Source organism: Jaculus jaculus, chromosome 9, assembly GCF_020740685.1.
Source record: "Jaculus jaculus isolate mJacJac1 chromosome 9, mJacJac1.mat.Y.cur, whole genome shotgun sequence".
NCBI classification, from domain to species: domain Eukaryota; kingdom Metazoa; phylum Chordata; class Mammalia; order Rodentia; family Dipodidae; genus Jaculus; species Jaculus jaculus.
Window position 1 is genome coordinate 72139336 of NC_059110.1, and position 18505 is coordinate 72157840.

An 18505-nucleotide genomic window follows, 5' to 3' on the forward strand; every position below is an offset into this window, starting at 1 on the left:
TTACTGTCACCAGGCTCTTCAGTAAACACAGTTTATTAAGCGTTCAAATCTCTAACTCTATAGCACAACAGAAAAAGATTTAAATCAACTATTCTGGCAAGCTAAGCAAAAACAAAAACAACAAAAGCCCTAAAATGAAAAGTAAGATATAGTGGGGAAAGCTGTAATCAGATAATTTCTCTCCACTCTCAGCTTTGATTAAACTTTATAATTATAACTCCCAGGAGGTTTTACATCTGATGAGCTATTTCAGAAAAGTAAACAGCTGCCAAAAGATTGAAGATATTTTATACCAAATATAACAATGACAGAAATGATTATCTAAATGGGAATTCTGGAAAATTCCCACATTTATATATACAACTAAAGAAACATAAGGCCTGAGTAAGGAACAAAGATAACAAACTTGCAGGACAAAAATGAGATAAGATGTGGGCGACAGAACATTAGGTAACTATCCCTCATCAGAACCTTTCCCTGCTTTTAAAGACTGATTCGCTTCTTAATGAACGTAACATGGGATGAGGACATACCTCAGTACATGCCACTACAAAGAAACTCCAGATGCATGTGCCACTTTGTGTATTTGACTTTTTACATGAGTACTGGGGAATCGAATCCAGGCCATCAGATTTTGTAAGCAAGTGTCCTCTGTGTCCTTCTTAAACTGACACCAAACAAACCCTTCCTTTCTTAAGTTGCTTTTGTCAAGTGTTCTGTCATAGCAATAAGAAATATAACCATAGCTCCTTTTTCATAGGATAAAGCATTTACTAATTTAAGAAACTTCTAAAGTCGGGCGTGGTGGTGCACGCCTTTAATCCCAGCACTCGGGAGGCAGAGGTAGGAGGATTGCCATGAGTTCGAGGCCACCCTGAGACTCCATAGTGAATTCCAGGTCAGCCTGGGCTAGAGTGAGACCCTACCTCGAAAAATCAAAAAAAAAAAAAAAAAAAAGAAAAGAAATGAAACTTCTATAAGAAACAGGGTCATTTTACATTCTATTTACAATGCATCAACCAGGCAAAATTTCCAACCAAGTTCTTTATTATTAGCACAATTGTCACTGGTTTTTTGACTAATACCAAGATTGAATGAAGGCTCAGACTTCCTGGGGGTGGAGGGAAGACACTTTCTTATATGAAAGAAACTTAATGCAAGGGGACAGAGAGTACTTTCTCTTTGAGCGCTCCACTCTGGTAGTATGCAGGTGACAATCAGCTGCTGGTAAGGACAGGTTCCCACCAATAAGGCTGCAAAGGCACCATATCCAGGAAACATGGAGATTTCATTTAAGAAAAAAAAAAAAAAGAGCAGGACTGCAGAGTCGGCTTAGCAGTTAAGGCACTTGCCTGCAAAGCCAAAGGACCCAGATTCAATTCCCCAGGACCTACATTAGCCAGATGCACAAGGCAGCACACACATCTGGAGTTCATTTGCAGTGGTTGGAGGCCCTACCGTGCACATTCTCTCTCTGCCTCCTTCTCTCTCTCTCTCAAATAAGTAAAATTACATTAAGTTAAATTTAAAAACAGCAGAAAAATGTGACTCTGAGGCACCTGCAACAAACACAGGAGATAGTTGCATGTTACATGTAATGAAAATAATATCCATTCTCCTCTTTTTCTTCGTATCAGAACCCTGATTTTATTAGGACAAAGTACCCAGCTAAGACTACATTTCCAACTTTCCTTATTGTTCAGTGTCACACATACGACCAAGTCCTAGCCATGAGACACGGAGAGGAGTATTTAAAGGAGCTGACTCAAGAGAGTGGGCTGTCCAACTTCAGACTGGTGACATTTATTTTGTTAGTGACCAAGAGCGGATTACAAATTTCCATTCCTTGATGTTGGGAAAGGCACGAAGGTTTCTGTTTGAAGTGTGCGCAGTGCCACCCTGTGGAAAAGGGAGGAATCGCAAGACTCGGCCAAATCTCATGGCTGGTTTGGGCAGTCAGATGGCTGGTTTCTCTCCCTCAATAGCCAGCAAGAACAAAGGCATGGCTGGGAGAGGATACAGCCATGGAGTGCGTGCAGAATCCCAGCAGTGCATGCCAGGGACAAAATGAGCTTCACTGGCAGTCAGACGATGCTTATCTTAAAAGCTCACTAAGAAGTAGCAGCCACAGCTGTCCCTTTCTAAGGACACAACTAGACTTAATGCACCTCAAAACCTACTGGGAAAAAAAAGGCGCTGACTCAACTGAGAACAAGCTGTTTCATATACACTCTTCATTTTTCTCATCCAAGATAGCCTGTGGTGCTGTAGCACCCATTCCTGGCCTTTAAGGCCAGAACTCCATTCTGGACAATAAGTTACTTCAAAATCTTATGAGGCTGCGAGTTGGATGAGGTGGCACATGCCTTTAATCCCAGCACACGGGAGGCAGAGGTAGGCGGATCACCATGAGTTCAAGGCCACCATGAGACTACATAGTGAATTCCAGGTCAGCCTGAGCCAGAGTGAGACTCTACCTTGAAAAAAACAAAAAAACAAAAACAAAAACTCTATGAGGCTGGGCATGGTGGCACATGCCTTTAATTCCAACACTAGGGAGGCCACCCTGAGACTACAGTGAATTCCAGGTCAGCTTGGGCTACAGTGAGACCCTACCTTGAAAAACAAAACAAACACACAGAAAAACTATGAGGATGGGGAAGGGAAACACTTGCTTTAGTGGCAAAACCTGCCGCCCACACTCATACCAGAACCCCTAAACTCACTGGGTAACCAAAAAAAAAAAAAGTTAAAGTAGAAGGGGGACTAGCTGGAGAGAGGAAGGGGTTCAGAGGGGCTGGGGAGGTGGCTCAGCAGTTAAAGGTACTTGCTTACAAAGCCTGCTGGCCCAGGGCTCAAGAGGGTCTGGCACGTCTATCCTTTCTCTGAAATAACAAAGGGTAGAAAGAGGATAAGAAGGGTATGATCAAGATACATTATACACATGTATTAAGTTCTACATAGTGAATTTCAGGTCAGCTTGGGCTAGAGGGAGACCCTACCTCAGGAAAAACAAACAAATCAGCCAACAACAACAAAATAAAAAATATATGTACATACCTGGAAAAGTTTTATATGCAGAAAAGAACCTTTGCATGTTTAACCATTCCCCCTGTAGCTGGACCTAATGTGGATCTGAACAAGTACACAGATGGTAAAATGAAATCTGGAAGGGTTGAGTTGTAGGTCCAGGGTAACCCAGCAGGGGAGAAGGGAGAAGCAAGCCAGCCCAGGTCTGTGGACTTGAAGGTTTACATCACTAATGAGCCACAATAGAATGCCAGCCCCACCAAGGCAGGTCCTCCGTCTGCCGTGCTCATTACCAGCTCCAGCACTGCAGGGCTTGGCACAGGACATGTAGGCAGTGGTCTCTCTCAATGCGTACTGGTTAAACTGCCTCACTTGCCTCTCAGATAGAAGATTAAACACAGCCTCCATCACACCACATTCTTTTATAAATATTAAGCAGGACTGGGGAAATAGTAGGTAAGAATGCTTGCCATACAAACACCAGGACCTGAGAAGGCCCAAGTCTTATCCCCAGAACCAAGTTTTTGATTAAAAAAAAATCTGGGTGTGGCTATGCCCTCCTGTAATCCCAGTCCCATGTGAAGTGGAGACAGGAGAATTTCTGGGGGTCACCTATCAACTAGTCTGACCAAAAACCCTGCAGCTCCTAGTTCAATGAGAGACTTCATCTCAAGGAAACAATGTATGTGATAGAGGACACCTGCCGTTCTCTCACCTCCACAACTGTGCACACGCATCTGCATACGTTATGCCTACATACACCACATGCACGTGCAAAAAATAGAAACTGTAAACATCTAACAGGAGACAAACACGCCTTTCCCTTATAAAAACTGAGATCTTGGGCTAGAGAGATGATTCAGTGGGTAAGGCATTTGCCTGAGGAGCCTGATGACCCATGTTCAATTCCCCATTACCCACGTAAGGCCAGATGCACAGGGTGGCACAGGTATCTGGAGTTTGTATGCAATGGCTAGATGCCCTGGCACATTCATTCTCTGTCTCTTCTCTCTGCTTGCAAATAGATTAATAAATATAATACATGTAAAAACAACTGGCACCTCAGTGAAACAGACATAGAAGACAAGCTAAAGCGAAGCACTAAAACAGGTCACATGACTTTAGCTCTCAAGGTTGTTCTTACCTATAGTCACATCTCCTCTGATTTCACTTTCCACACACACAACTGCTCCAGGAGCAATCTTCACACTGTAGGAAAAGAAGATGATGCTCATCAAAAGGAAAAGTAAAAATGTTGGTGTAGGGCTGGCGATGGCTCAGGGATTTTTAAAGGCACCTGCTTGCAAAGCCTGGCAGCCTAGGTTTGGTTCCCCAGTACCCACATAAAGCCAGATTCACGAAGTGGTGCATATGTCTGGAGTTCATTTGCAGCAGCAGGAGGGCCTGGTACACCCATACTCTCTCTCTGAGCCAAAAAAAATCAATATCTTTTTGAAAATACTGTTGTAGAAGCTATGTTTACATTGTAACAAGCAAAAGACTGAAGACCTTAAGAGAGACAAGGAAAGTCCGTTGTAAGAGAATATAAGGCTTTAATATATTATAAACTCTCAAGTCACATACTGTCTACCAGGCCAGAATCATGCCTGATACATTTTTTAAACGCTTATGAGGGCTGAAGAGATGGCTTAGGGGTTAAGGTGCTTGCCTGTGAAGACTAAGGACCCAGGTTTGATTCTCCAGGTCCCACATAAAGCAGATGCACATGGTGGCACATACATCTGGAGTTCGTTTGCAGTGGCTAGACGCCCTGGCACATCCATTCTTACTCTCTCTTTCTCTCTCTCTCTCTGTCTTAAATAAATAAATGCTTATGAAACAGTTTTGGATCTTTTCTTTGAATTTAACTTTAGTACTGTTTTTAAGTAACAAAAAACTGAAAACAAGTTAGCTGTCCCTCAGCAAAGGACTGGTAATAAGTTATATTACATTGTCCACTAATACACAGGCATTGAAGAGTTAATTCCTTATGTAAAGATTTTGGGATGAGGAGGATCACTGTGAGTTCAAGGCCACCTGGGCTAGAGGGAGACCCTAAAACTTCCCTCCTCTAGTACAGGAACAAAAGAAGGATTCAAAGCAATCAAGAGACATCCTGGTATGGTGGCTCACACCTGTAACCCAGCATCTGGGAGGCTGGGGCAGGATGATTGCCACAAATTTGAGACTAGTCTCCGCTACAGAGTGAGCTGCTACAGGGTATGCTTACCTATAGGAAAACAAGCATACAAAATAGTTCTAGAAATAGATTTCAGTATATGCAAAAAGGAAGTGAGATTAGGACAACAGTTGTATATGTATCATGGTCTTAAAGAACAAAGGACAGAAAACTTCAGGGGACTATCACTAAGAAAAAACAGATTATCCAATGAGAACGTGGAAACACTACTCTATGGCATCTGTGGTGGGTTGAATCAGACATCCCTCACAAGTGCCATGTTTTCAATGCTTGGTACCCAGATGCTAGCAATTTGGGAGGTGGAGCCTTGCTGGAGGAGGTGTTACTGTAGAAAGACTTTGGGGTGTTATAACCTAACTTACCCTTGCTAGAGCTCACCTTACTCTCTCTTGCTGCTGTTTTCCACCTGCTGTGGCAGGAGATGATGTTCAGCCTCTGTTCTGGCAATCTTTTTCTGCTATTGTGATTCCCCTCAAGACTGTACTACAGGCCGCCGCCGGGTTTCTTTAAGACTGTCAGGTAAAAATGGCGGCAGGGCAGTGAGGACGGCCCCGGGGCCGGACATGGCAGCTCTCTACGCCCGCACCAAGTGCCACCAGCGCTTCCCCTTAGAGGTGCTGTCTCAGGGGCAGCAGCTGTGCAAGGAATGCTGGATTGCACACCCTGTTGTGAAGTGCACCTACTGCAGGACTAGGTCCCAGCAAGAGAGCAAAACCAACACAACATGCAAGAAGTGTGCTCAGAATGTGCAGTTGTATGGAACGCCCAAACCTTGTCAGTATTGCAACATAACTGCAGCATTTCTTGGTAATAAATGCCAGCGTTGCACAAATTCCGAGAAAAAGTATGGACCACCATATTCTTGTGAGCAGTGCAAGCAGCACTGTGCCTCTGACAGGAAAGATGATGGAAAGAAGGTAGGTGGGAAATTGCTGTGCTGGCTGTGTACACTTTCATGTAAACGTGTCCTTCAGAGGACCAAAGAGCAGAGGAAACACCTGAGCAGCTCTTCCCGTGCAGAGCCAGCCATCAGGAGAAGGAGCAATACACCCGCGTGAGTAGTGGCAGTCATTATAATAGCCAGAAAACACTTTCTACATCTTCAATTCAAAATGAAATCCCAAAGAAAAAGTCCCAAGTTTGATTCAGTCACAACCAATGAAGACAGCTTTTCCCCAGACCTGGCGCTAGACTCACAGAGCACTGACCACTCTGTCATCATTGCCCAGCTGAAGGGAGAGGTTGCCACTCTGAAAAAGATGTTGCATCTTAGAGAAAGAGAAGATTACAGAGTTGACGGCTGATTTTCAATACCAGGAATCTCAGATGCAGGCCAAAATGAACCAAATGGAGAAAACCCACAAAGAAGTCACAGAACAATTGCAGGCCAAAAACTGAGAGCTCCTGAAGCAGACAGCTGACTTGTCCAAGAGCAAGAAGTCTGAGAAGTCAGGAGCTATAACCTCTCCATGATAGACCACAAAGTGGCTCCCAAGCAACAGCAAATGGAGTCGTCCTGGCCAGGTTTGGAGATCTTTGTTCCCTGGGAACTGCAAGCTTTCTTACAAAATCTCTATTTTATTACCGTTGTCATTCTTTGTGTGAATGTAGTGGGTGGAAGGGAAACACCCAGTTTGTGACATATTAAGACTGCATGCTTGAGTGTTTGAGTTCTGGGGCTCACTTTCTTTCCTATTCCTCCTCCTACCTCCCTTCTTTCCAGTCCCTCTCACATTCTCCTCTATCTTGGTACTATTCTTTCTTTTTGTGTGGTGATCACTGCTCGGTGTTATGTGCACAATGATACCTTCTGTCCATCACTGCAGCCTGCCATACCCATGAGCATGGTTTGGTAGTAACTGTGTGTACCATTGCCACTCTGAACTTTGAAAACTGCTACCTTAAGGCTTCATATAGTGAGAGAGGCTTCCTCTCGCCAATAAAGTTGTTGCTTCAGGGTATACTCTTCAGTTTTTTTCCAGGTATATTATGTATGAAGTTTGTACTATGTATAGGCAGAGTTTTATTTATTTTTAAAACACAGAGATTTGGGGCTGGAGAGATGGCTTAGCGGTTAAGTGCTTGCCTATGAAGCCTAAGGACCCCGGTTCGAGGCTCGATTTCCCAGGACCCACATTAGCCAGATGCACAAGGGGGCGCACGTGTCTGGAGTTCGTTTGCAGTGGCTGGAGGCCCTGGTGTACCCATCCCCTCCCTCCCTCCCTCCCCCCCCCTTCTGCCTTTCTCTCTGTGTCTGTTACTCTCAAATAGATAAAAAAAAAATGACTCAAAAAAATTTTTTTAAAAACGGAGATTTTTCTTGACAATGGAATAATGGTAGCCTATCTAGTCCTGGTAAAAGTGTCATCTCTTGGAAAAGGGGAGGGTGGAAGCCCCAGTTCTGTTCAATAGCTTTTAGTAAAAGAATCAGATCTTTTTTTCTTGTTACCTTAGAGTGTGAAAATGGCTTGAAGTTAAGTGCCTTGGAGGGTTTTGTGGAAGAACATTTAAGGAGATACTTATGGGAATTTTCAAAATTTGAACAGTCTGTCTTTTTAAATAAGAGCAGAAAGCAGAAAGAAAGGTTGTCCAGGTTGTACTGGACACTTCCCTCTCTCACCTCTCCTTATTTTATGTGATTGATTTAAAATTCTTATACTGTCACTTCTTTAAAAAAAGAAAAAAAAAAAGCCCTTTACTTGTCTATCTCAGTTGTCAGAAAACTTTGTTTTTACATGAACAGAATCAAAATGGGATGATATTTATGTCGACCATTTCCAGGGGTTGGTGTGGGTTGGCTGCTCAAGTCAGTGTGGGCCGAACGTGACTAGGAGAACCGTCACTGTCCCTTCTTCCCATTCCTGACCCCGTGCTGCGCCCCTGCTTTTAATGGGAATGTTCTAAAAACAAGGGCTTCTCAAAAGCAGTTGGTCCTCAGCCGGAGTTTTGGGTGTCCTTCTCTCTTCATGACCCACCTAGTAGGAACATGGAAAAGGGGCAGGTTTGCATTTCTAGTTCTGCTCTCAGGTCCTTCATGTGATTTTTGTGAAAGAAACTAGAGATGTGGAACATGTGCCATGAGAAGACCAAAACTCCCCTAGAGTCATTAATTCAAGGTACTAGACTCAAAGCAGATCATGAGGGCAAGTAACATTTGTACCTCAGTCTACCCAAATTGTAACAGTGAATTTTTGTTACAAGCAAATGTTCTGTAATTTATGATTTCATTCTCGTTAAGAGGAGCCGTGCACATAATTGAACAGAGGTATGGAAGTGAGGCTCTTCTTTCCAATTAGAAACATAATGGACCATGTTGCTCATACATCACCCTAGTGGGGATGTAGTCTTCCCTTCCAAGCAAGGGAGACTGCTGTGCTACCTAGTTTTTCTAACTTTTTGGACAAGAAAGTTTTAGGTAAAGATAAACCATCACACGATATCTTTGAAATATATTTACATTGTGCTGGGGAAAAAGATGGTAGAAAAATGACAGTCATGCTTTTTCTTAAATTAAAAGACAGAAATTTTTATGTGAAGTATGAAAATGCACATTTAGTTTTAATCTTTTTTTAAGGTCTTGGCATTTAATATAAATCAAACCCACACATTGTTTTGGTTTTTGTTTTGTTTTGTTTTGTTTTTTCGAGGTAGGGTCTCGCTCTAGACCAGGCTGACCTGGAATTCACTATGCAGTCTCAGGGTGGCCTCGAACTCACAGCGATCCTCCTACCTCTGCCTCCCAGTGCTGGGATTAAAGGCATGCACCACTATGCCTGGCAGACCCACACATTTTTTAACTTGCCATAAGTTCCTAAAAAAAAAAAAAAAGAAACTTCAGTCTTGAAATGTTGTTTTTTAAAAATCATGGTACTCTTTTACCATGAAATTGAGTAGCTAACTTTTAGTAACAACTTTCATTTCTTTGTATGTTTGTAATAATGAACATTTAAAAACCCAATGTTTTGTACAGACTTTGACAAGTGTGTGTTAATAAAATTCATATTGATATAAAAAAAAAAGACTGTATTCCAAAATAAACCCTTTCCTCCAATCAGCTGCTTTTGATCAGGTGTTTTACCCAGCAATGAAAAAGTAACTACAACAGAAAACTGGCACACAAGTGGAATATTGTGCCAGAAACCTGAATGTGTGGTCTTTTGGAAATGATTTGTGGGAGGAATATGGGAGGATTTGAAACTTTGGATTAAAAGAGGCTGTTGCAGTCAGCTTTGCATTGCTGTCAGAAAACACCTGATCAAGAGCAGCTTGTGGAAGGAAAGGGCTTGTTTTGGCTTACGGATTCAAGGGGAAGATCCATGATGGCAGGGGAAAATGATGGCACGAACAGAAGGTGGACATCACCTCCTGGATAACATCAGGTCAACAAGAGCAGCAGGAGAGTATGCCAAACACTGGCAAGGGGAAGCTAACTATAACAACCCATTTGCCCCCAACAACGTATCACCTCCAGGAGGATCCATATCCCACGTTGCCACCAGCTGGTGACCTAGCATTCAGAACACATGAGCTTATGGGGGGCACTTGAGTCAAAGCACCACAGATGCCTTGCAGTGTTGTAAGTAAAACTGGATAGACCATCCTTGTAAGAGTTCAAAGACCTAAATGCAGAAAGAACTGTGGACTATAGAAGCTTGGCTTATGAGGGGAAAGAGCTTTTTTGAGACTGGGCTAAAGAGAGTTTTGTGTAAGAGGCTGGCTGAGTTCTGCCTATGACCTGAGAAGGGCTGAATATAGAAGCAATGGACTGGTGTGAGCAGTAGGACATGACACAGAAAGAAATGAAAGCTTCAGGCCAGACTACAACACAGTTCAGCTGTAATCATGTGAGACATTACCACCATCAAGAGTGGGCCAGGTGTTCAGTACTGGGACATTAGGAAGAAGTGTCCATAAATGATGTGGAGCAGGGTCATAGTCCCTGAACAGAGGTCATGAGGAGCCATGGTATGGATGAACCATGGGTTGTAGTAGAGACCCCAGGATTTTGGAGATGCCAGGACCATGAGATGGCTGCCAAGGAGAAGTACTGGGTCAGGATAGAGTTTTCCCTAAGTCTGTGGGCAGCCAAGCTGGAGGGGTGGAACTGGAACCTCGGAAATTTCATTACTGCTCCTAGATGTTGCACACAAAGCTACAGGATTTGATACTTGTTCTCGTTTTCATCCTGCATTGGTTCAATCTTTTCTTGTTAAGCCTTCTTTTGCCACAGGAATGTTTGCTTTGTGCCATTATGTGTATGCAACTTGTATTTCAATCTTAAAGGTTCACGGTTAAAGAGACTGTTTCAGCTGAGACTTTGGACTTTTATTTATCTATTTATTTATTTGAGAGAGAGAATGGGCACACCAGAGCCTCCAGCCACTGCAAATGAACTCCAGATGCATATACCACCTTGTACATCTGGCTTATGTGGCTCCTAGGGAATCGAACCAAGGTCCTTTGGATTTGCAGGCAAATGCCATAACTACTAAGCCATCTCTCCAGCCCTCTTTATTTTTATTTTTGGTTTTTCGAGGTAGGGTCTCACTCTGGCTCAGGCTGACCTGGAATTCACTATGTAGTCTCAGGGTGGCCTTGAACTCACGGCGATCCTCCTACCTCTGCCTCCCTAGTGCTGGGATTAAAGGCTTGCGCTATTTATTTTTTTTAAATGTTTTACTTTTATTTATTTATTTGAGAGAGAAAGAGGCAGATATAAAGAGAATGGGCATGCCAGGGCCTCTAGCCACTGCAAATGAACTCCAGATGCATGTGCCACCTTGTGCATCTGGCTTACATGGGTACTGAGGGAATTGAACCTAGGTCCTTAGGCTTTGTAGGCAAGTACCTTATCTCCAGTCCAAGACTTTGCATTTTTAAAGTGCATGGGTTGACTTTGAAAAAAAAAAAAAACAGGTCTGGCTTGGTGGCATAAACTTCAATCCTAGCACTCAGGAGACAGAGGTAGGAGGAGCTCAGTGAGGCCAGCCTAGGGCTACAGAATGAGTTCCAGGTCAGCCTGGGCTAGAGTGAGACACTACCTTGCAAAACAACAACAAAGTTGTTTTAAAGTTGGACTGAATGCATTTTACATAGAGATGGTCCTGAGCTTTTGAGGGCCAGGAGTCTAATGTGGTGGTTTGAATAATGTCCCCCATAAAATTGTGTTTTCAATACTTAGTCTCCAGCTAGTGGCAATTTGGGAGGTGGAGCCGTGCTGGAAAGGTGTGTTGTTGGGGGCATTTTTTGGGTGTTCTAGACCAGTTTCCCCCCCTTGCCAGAAACTGGCTCACTCCCTTGCCACTATTTTCTTTTTTTATTTATTTTTCTTCCTTGGCACTATTTTCAACTTGCTAGAGCAAGACATGATGTCCAGTCATTGTTTGAACCATCTTTTCTCTGCCTTCATGAAGCTTCCCCTTGAGACTAAAAGCCAAAATAAATGCTTTCCTCCTATCAGCTGCTTTGGGTTGGATGTTCTGTCCCAGTCATGAGAAGGTAACTACAACAACTTCTGATACATCTGTTGGGAAATGTGGAAAACAGTACATAGAAAAATAAAAGAAGTGAAAAAAATGAGGCAAGGATTAAAAGAGAAAGTCGTAAAGTATGCTTTTTTGCTCTGTAGAAAGTAATATTTACATGTATTTCATAAAATAAAATGAAATAAAAGAATACATAATGGTTAATTTTGTCTCCTTAATGAGATTTAGAATCACCAGAAATAAATCTCTGGGCATGTCTGTGAGGAAGTTCTAGATTAGGTTATTTGAGGTGGAAGACCCACCCTAGCAGTGGCCAGGACCATTTCATGGGCTGAACACCCTGGCACGTAAAGAAGAAAAGAGCTAGCTGAGCTGGTGTCCATCTCTCCTTTCTGAATGCAGACACGATGTGACCAGCTGCTTCATGCTCCTACCATCATGCCTTCCCCACACTGATACATGTAACTTCAAAATGTAAGCCAAAATAAATACCTCCTTCAGCCAGGCGTGGTGGCACACACCTGTAATCCCAGCACTTGGGAGGCACAGGTAGGAGGGTCCTTGTGAGTTTGAAGCCAGCCTGAGACTGGGCTACAGAATGAATTCTAGGTCAGCTTGGGCTAGAGCAAGACCCTACCTCAAAAAAAACAAAATAAATAAATAAGCCCCTCCTTCCTTAAGCTGCCTTTGTCAAGTTATTTTGTCACAGCAGCAGGTAAAATAGCTAATACAGACTATCATCTAAATCAATTATTGAAGGAGCCTTGGTAAAAAAAAAATCACTCTTCCAGCCGGCTTTGGTTCTCCAAAGGACTAGGGTTACAGGCTTGCATGGTCATACCCAGCTATTTAAGTGGGTGCTAGAGAATCAAACTCAGCATGAATCAGGCCCTCATGCTTTTGTACTAAATGATCTTAGCCGCTGAGCCATCTCTCCAGCTCCAGTGTTGGATTTTAGATAAATACAGTTTGAGGGATGTAAGGAATACTCAAGAGATAAGCTTAATATGCAATTGAAAGTATTCAAAATAAATAATAGAAAACACATGTTTTGATGTTTATATTCCAGAACCTTCCCAAAATGGCCCCTAATATAAAAAGGACATAAGTATTTACAACTTCCCTGACCAAAATTACAACTTCCCTGACCAAAAAACAAAAACTAGAAAAAATTACAAAATATTTTCTTCCCCAAATTTCAGTGAACAAATACGATAATATATTCTTATGACTATATATCAGTCCGGAGTGGTGGAGCACATGTGAAAACACAGTTGAGGCAGGAAGACTGCCACAAATTCAAGGCGAGCCTAGGCTGCACAGTGTGATCTTTCTGTCTTAATTTTTTTTTTTTTTTTTTTGGTGTTTCGAGGTAGGGTCTCACTCTATCTCAGTCTGACCTGGAATCACTATGGAGTCTCAGGGTGGCCTTGAACTCACAGCGATCCTCCTACCTCGCCTCCCTAGTGCTGGGATTAAAGGGATGCACCACAACATCCGGCTTGTTTTAAGTTTTTAAAGTTTATACTCTTCAATGAAATGCGAAATATCATCTCCAAGCAAACAAACAACAACAACAAAAAAAAACCAAACCCCAGCCTAGGCTGACCTGGCACGCACTCTGTAGTCCGAGAGTGGCTGTGAACTCACAGAGATCCTCCTTCCTCTGCCTATTGAGTGCTGGGATTAAAGGAATACACTTAGCTGGAGTTCACCATTTCTAAGTGGCATGTTTGATGTTTTTCATTAAAAGTGGACTTTGGAGGGAAGGACTTCAGGGAATGGTATTTTGTGTGTATGTGTGTGTGTGTGTGTGTGTGTGTGTGTGTGTGTATTTTTTATAAATGTAGATGAAGAGATTACTGGGGGTGGAAAGGCTTAAGTGAGGTCAGAGAAGAGACTGAGCAAAGAAAGGGTGAGGGGAGGGTTAATCAAAATGTAAGAGAGTATGAATAAGCCATGTGGTAAATTACTTTTTTCAACAATGGTACACTCAGAAGCCACAGACTGTTACTAGAAAAATTTCTGTGCCAGGGATGGGACACCTTCCAGTGAGTTGTTGGCTAGGGAGGTCCCTGATGCCCCAAAACATTACAGGCCATTGCAAAGGCTCTTTGAGAAGAGAGAGAAGTCATCAGTGGAGATAAACAGTGAACACTGCAAGCCTTAAATTTGGCCAGCAGGCCAAATGAGCCAAGGGGCAACAGTAGCATGTCTATTATGGGGGAAACCAACCTAATTGTACTGAGGCCTGCTCCGTAGGAAGGAATATATGCCTAGTACTAAAAACCTATGATAGGGGAAGTCATGAGCCCTAGGGATGTAATGCCTGCTAGTGTCTGGCTAAGTGCATGTATTATGCTCACCAAACTGCCCAGTAAGCACTTCTCTTAATGTTCATACCCATATATTATGTCTACTCCCACTTAAAAAATTATTTTTATTTATTTATTTATTTGAGAGTGACAGAGAAAGAGGCAGATATATAGAGAGAATGGGCACGCCAGGGCCTCCAGAACTGCAAACAAAATCCAGGCACGTGCACCCCCTTGTGCATCTGGCTAACGTGGGTCCTGGGGAATCAAGCCTTGAACCGGGGTTCTTAGGCTTCACAGGCAAGCACTTAACTGCTAAGCCATCTCTCCAGGCCTACTCTCACTTTTGATTAGAGAAGCTTCTCTTTTCAGTTGGCAGTGATCTTGGGATGCCTCAGAAGGCACCATGCTGCTGAGAAGTGACACAGGGGGCTCAGCACTGAAACATCTCTATCACACCTTCCAAGGCTCAGGGTCCATTGTGGCACAGGTGGCGGAAAAATATGTAAGAGACAAAGGAAGGAGAGGGCTCCTTACAGTGCACTCTTCCAGCACAAAATGGACTGGATATCCATGATCTTACAGTGCCTGGCACTATCTACACAAGACCCTCATAGCAGAAGGAAAAGATGATATCAAAATAAAAGAGAGACTAATTTAGAGGGGAGGGAATAAGGCTGACAATGGAGTTTCAAAAGGGAAAGTGAGGGAGGGGGGAAGGAATCATCATGGTTTATTGTCTATAATTATGGAAGCTGTCAATAAGAAAGGGAAAAAAAAAAAAAAGCCAGGCATGGTGGTGCATACCTTTAATGCCAGCACTCAGGAGGCAGAGGTAGGATTGCCATGAGTTGAAGGACCCACTGAGACTATACAATGAATTCCAGGTCAGCCTGAGCTAAAGTGAGACCCTACCCCCGCCAAAAAAAGATTTTATGTTAAAATACACAATTTTATTAAGTTCTGGTCAGATAAACTAGCCTCTATAAACTGTCTTGTTTTTAAGATATATTTTATTTATTTATTTATGGGTGGAGAGAGGGGGAGAGAAAGAGAATGAGTGTCCCAGGGTCTTCAGCCACTGTAAATGAACTCCAGAGGCATGCACTCCCTTGTACATTTCACTTATGTGGGTCCGAGGGAATAGAACCTGGGTCCTAAGGCTTTGCAAGTAAGCACCTTAAACCGCTAAGCCATCTCACCAGCCTGAAAATAATACTTAAAACAAGAGATTGGAGAGATGGCCTAGCTTCCTGCAAAGCCAAAAGATCTCGGTTCAATTCTCCAGATTCCCCATGACCCACGTAAGCCAGATGCACAAGGTGGCGCATGCGTCTGCAGTGGCTGGAGGCCCTACCACACCCATTCTCTCTCTGCCTTTCTCTCTCATAAATAAATAAATATTTATTTATTATTTTCTGTTGCAACTTGCTTTTCCCCAGGCTTCTCACGAAGAAAGCATTATATAACACTTGTCTCGGCCAACTGAATGTAGGCAAGACTCAAATGTATCCTGTATCCAGTCTGAAGCCCTAGGGAGAGATCCCAGGTCCTTATGCCACAGTAAGCACACTTTTTAGGGAGGCAGGACACAATTAAATTTACTATTACAGCAAATAAAACTTGGTCTCCAACATCTCCGTCTGGACACATCACTGGGGTGCAGTGAGGAGCAGCGGCTGGGAGGTGGAACCGCAGTCACCTTAATCTTCACGTAGAATGTATATAATACGTGGTAAGTAATAGTTGTCGGTCTGCTTCTTTGTAGATTATAAACAAATTTACAGATTACCTGCTTAACATTTAAAAACAAAAAACTAGCCGGGTGTGGTAGCACATGCCTTTCATCCCAGCACTCTGGAGGCAGGAGGATCACTATGAGTTCGAGGCCACCCTCAGACTACATAATGAATTCCAGGTCAGCCTGGGCTAGAGCAAGCCTCCATCTCGAAAAACAAACAAACAAACAAACAAACAAAACTAACTAACTAAAAAACTAAACTAAATGTAATTTATGACACTAAAGAAACAATGTGGACTATGTCTAAGAAAGCCCAGGGCGTTTGCACATAGCCTTGGGTACGCGATGCTCGCCCATGTTTCTTTCCACCGCGCAAGAAGCGGCCGAGTCTGGGCCCCGGGCCCACGCCGCATCCTCGGCCCGCGACGGGGAGGAGCAGGGCGAGGCCAGGTCCGGCCCAGCGTCCCGCAGCACCGCGGCCCAGCGCCCAGCGCCCGACGGGGCCCTTCTGCGCAGGCGCCTCGAGGCGCGGGGACGGCGAGAAGGAAGAACAAAAACCTTCCCCGCACTGATTCGCAGCTCCTCGGTCGCCCAGCCTCCACCCATCACCTCCTCCCTCAGGGAACGCCAGGCCTGGGGTTCGGGGACCAGGGACCTGAGCGCCCAGGTTGAAACATCCCCTCCAGTCCCCACGGCTACGCCCAAGAGCAGCTGACTGCCACCACTGCGGGTGGTCGAGAGCAGGCTCTCCCCCAGCAGCGAACCCACCTCTTTTGAGTCTTCTCCGCCATCGTCAGGCCCTGGTCTCCAATTGGAGCGGAGATCGACACCACCGCCTGGGCAGAGCGATGATCTCTGCGCGCGATTGGAGAGCCTTGGCAGGATTGGGGCGGGGCCGGCCGGGTCTGGAGCTAGGTGCGTGGGCCTTGTCGTTGTTGCGTGCTGGCGGTATGTTGTTGCTGTGCAAAATTCCAGTATCAAATTCACAAGAGCCGTTTCTTTGAATCTAGCGCCTATCATCCTGACCATATTACCCGCTGCTGCGGTACTGGTGGTCTCATGCAGATTGCCGTAGCCATCTCACTGGGCGTCACATTGTCCCCCTCCTCGCCTGGCCGCACACGTTAGCGCTGCACCCCAGGGCCCGGGTCCTTTTCTCCTCGAGCTCGTGCTTCCCATAGGCTGAGTGCTGCCTTCCATCTGCTGTCTCTGTCAGGTTCTTCTTCTAGATCTATCTTCTGCCCAGCTCTCTACACTTGAGATTCCAGTGACCACTTGACATCCCCAGATGAATGCCCCAAAGCCTTACAAACTTAAGAAGTCCAACAGGAGCTTGATCAATACTTTCGTTCTCCCTGTGGTCGGGTACACCAGGGTCTCAATAAAGGTGTCTGCCCTTCACTTAGTTCCTAAAGCTGGACAAGTAGTCAGCCTTGCCCCTCCTCACTCCTACAGATGAAATTCACTTACAAGTGCTGCTGATCCGACCTCTTGGGCCCTATTCCTCCGCTTTGCGGTGTTTACCCCACCACATCTCATCTACCCCCAGCTTCCATGTCTGTCCCCCTTACTAGTTCCTTCTATTTTTTTGTTTTGTTTTGTTTTGTTTTTGTTTTTGAGGTAGGGTCTCACTGTAGTCCAGTCTGATCTGGAATTCACTACGTAGTCTCAGGGTGGCCTTGAGCTCACAGTGATCCTCCTACCTTTGCCTTCTTATTGCTGGGAGTAAAGGCATGCGCCACCACAACCGACTGGTTTCTTCTATTCTTAATCTCAAAAATTACCTTCCCTATTCCCTTGATCAACCACCATCCAAGTCTTTTTCTTGGCAAAATCACTTTTAAAAAACAAATCAAGGGGCTGGAGAAATGGTTTAACGGTTAATACGAAAAGCTGGATGCACAAGGTGGTATTTTATTGCTGTCCAAGGTGGCTCATGTATCTGGAGTTTGTTTGCGGTGGCTGGAGGTCCTGGCGCGCCCATCTTCTCCCTTTTCTTTTTCTTTCTCAAACAAACAAATAAAATCTGGGTGACTCAGTGGTTAAATGTGCTTACTTGCAAAGCTCACACTCTTTCAAATAAATTAAAAATATTTTAAAAATCAAATGTGATTATTTTCTCATTCCATGTATGTACATGTATGTGTGCACTTATTTCTTTTTCTGACAGGCTGTGCTGGATAGCCCAGGTTGTCCTCCAACTCAACCTGCACAATCCTTGTACCTCTGCCTCTCAAGTACTGGAATTACAGTTGTGGACCCTCAGACCCAGCTCTCATTTCCTCTAAAGTGCAAACTCCTTTCCATAATCCGTCTAGTTCAAGTCCACTATCTTTCTCATGCTTTTTCTCTATCCAATCACATCTTCAAGAAGCCAAGCTGACCCTCCACCCTCAATACTTCCATTGTCCCCTACCCCCACCACCTTCACACTCTGTAAACCCCATATGTAACATACTCAGCAGGAGACAGGCATCAACAATTTATTACACGGAATTGGCTTCCAAGGCTATAAGGGCCTGCTAGGCAAGTACAAAATCTGTACATCAATTTGGGACCCTCGTGCTGAAGGTGAAGCTGCCGGTCAGAGGCAGACTTTCTTCTGGTTTGGGGAAGCCTCCGTTTTGCTCCTACAGTCCTCTAACCAAGTGAATGAGGCCCTCCCAGATTATGAGGGTTCATCTCTATTTTATTATTATTATTATTATTATTATTTTGAGGTAGGGTCTCATTC

The 18505-nt window shown here is 44.0% G+C and overlaps 1 protein-coding gene and 1 pseudogene across 1 annotated transcript in view; one reads left to right on the forward strand and one right to left on the reverse strand.

Annotated features, from left to right (window-relative positions):
* The window catches only part of Dctn6 (dynactin subunit 6), a 31577-nt gene extending 14942 nt beyond the window's left edge, over positions 1-16635 (reverse strand). Inside the window, exons 1-2 of the mRNA XM_004666935.2 lie at positions 16540-16635; positions 4175-4239 (exon numbers count right to left, since the gene is read on the reverse strand). Coding sequence (XP_004666992.1) covers positions 4175-4239; positions 16540-16562 — 88 coding nt within the window. The 5' untranslated portion in view covers positions 16563-16635. The remainder of the gene's footprint in view (positions 1-4174; positions 4240-16539) is intronic.
* On the forward strand, positions 5794-6703 carry LOC105944660 (annotated as a pseudogene).
* Positions 16636-18505: the final 1870 nt, after the last annotated feature.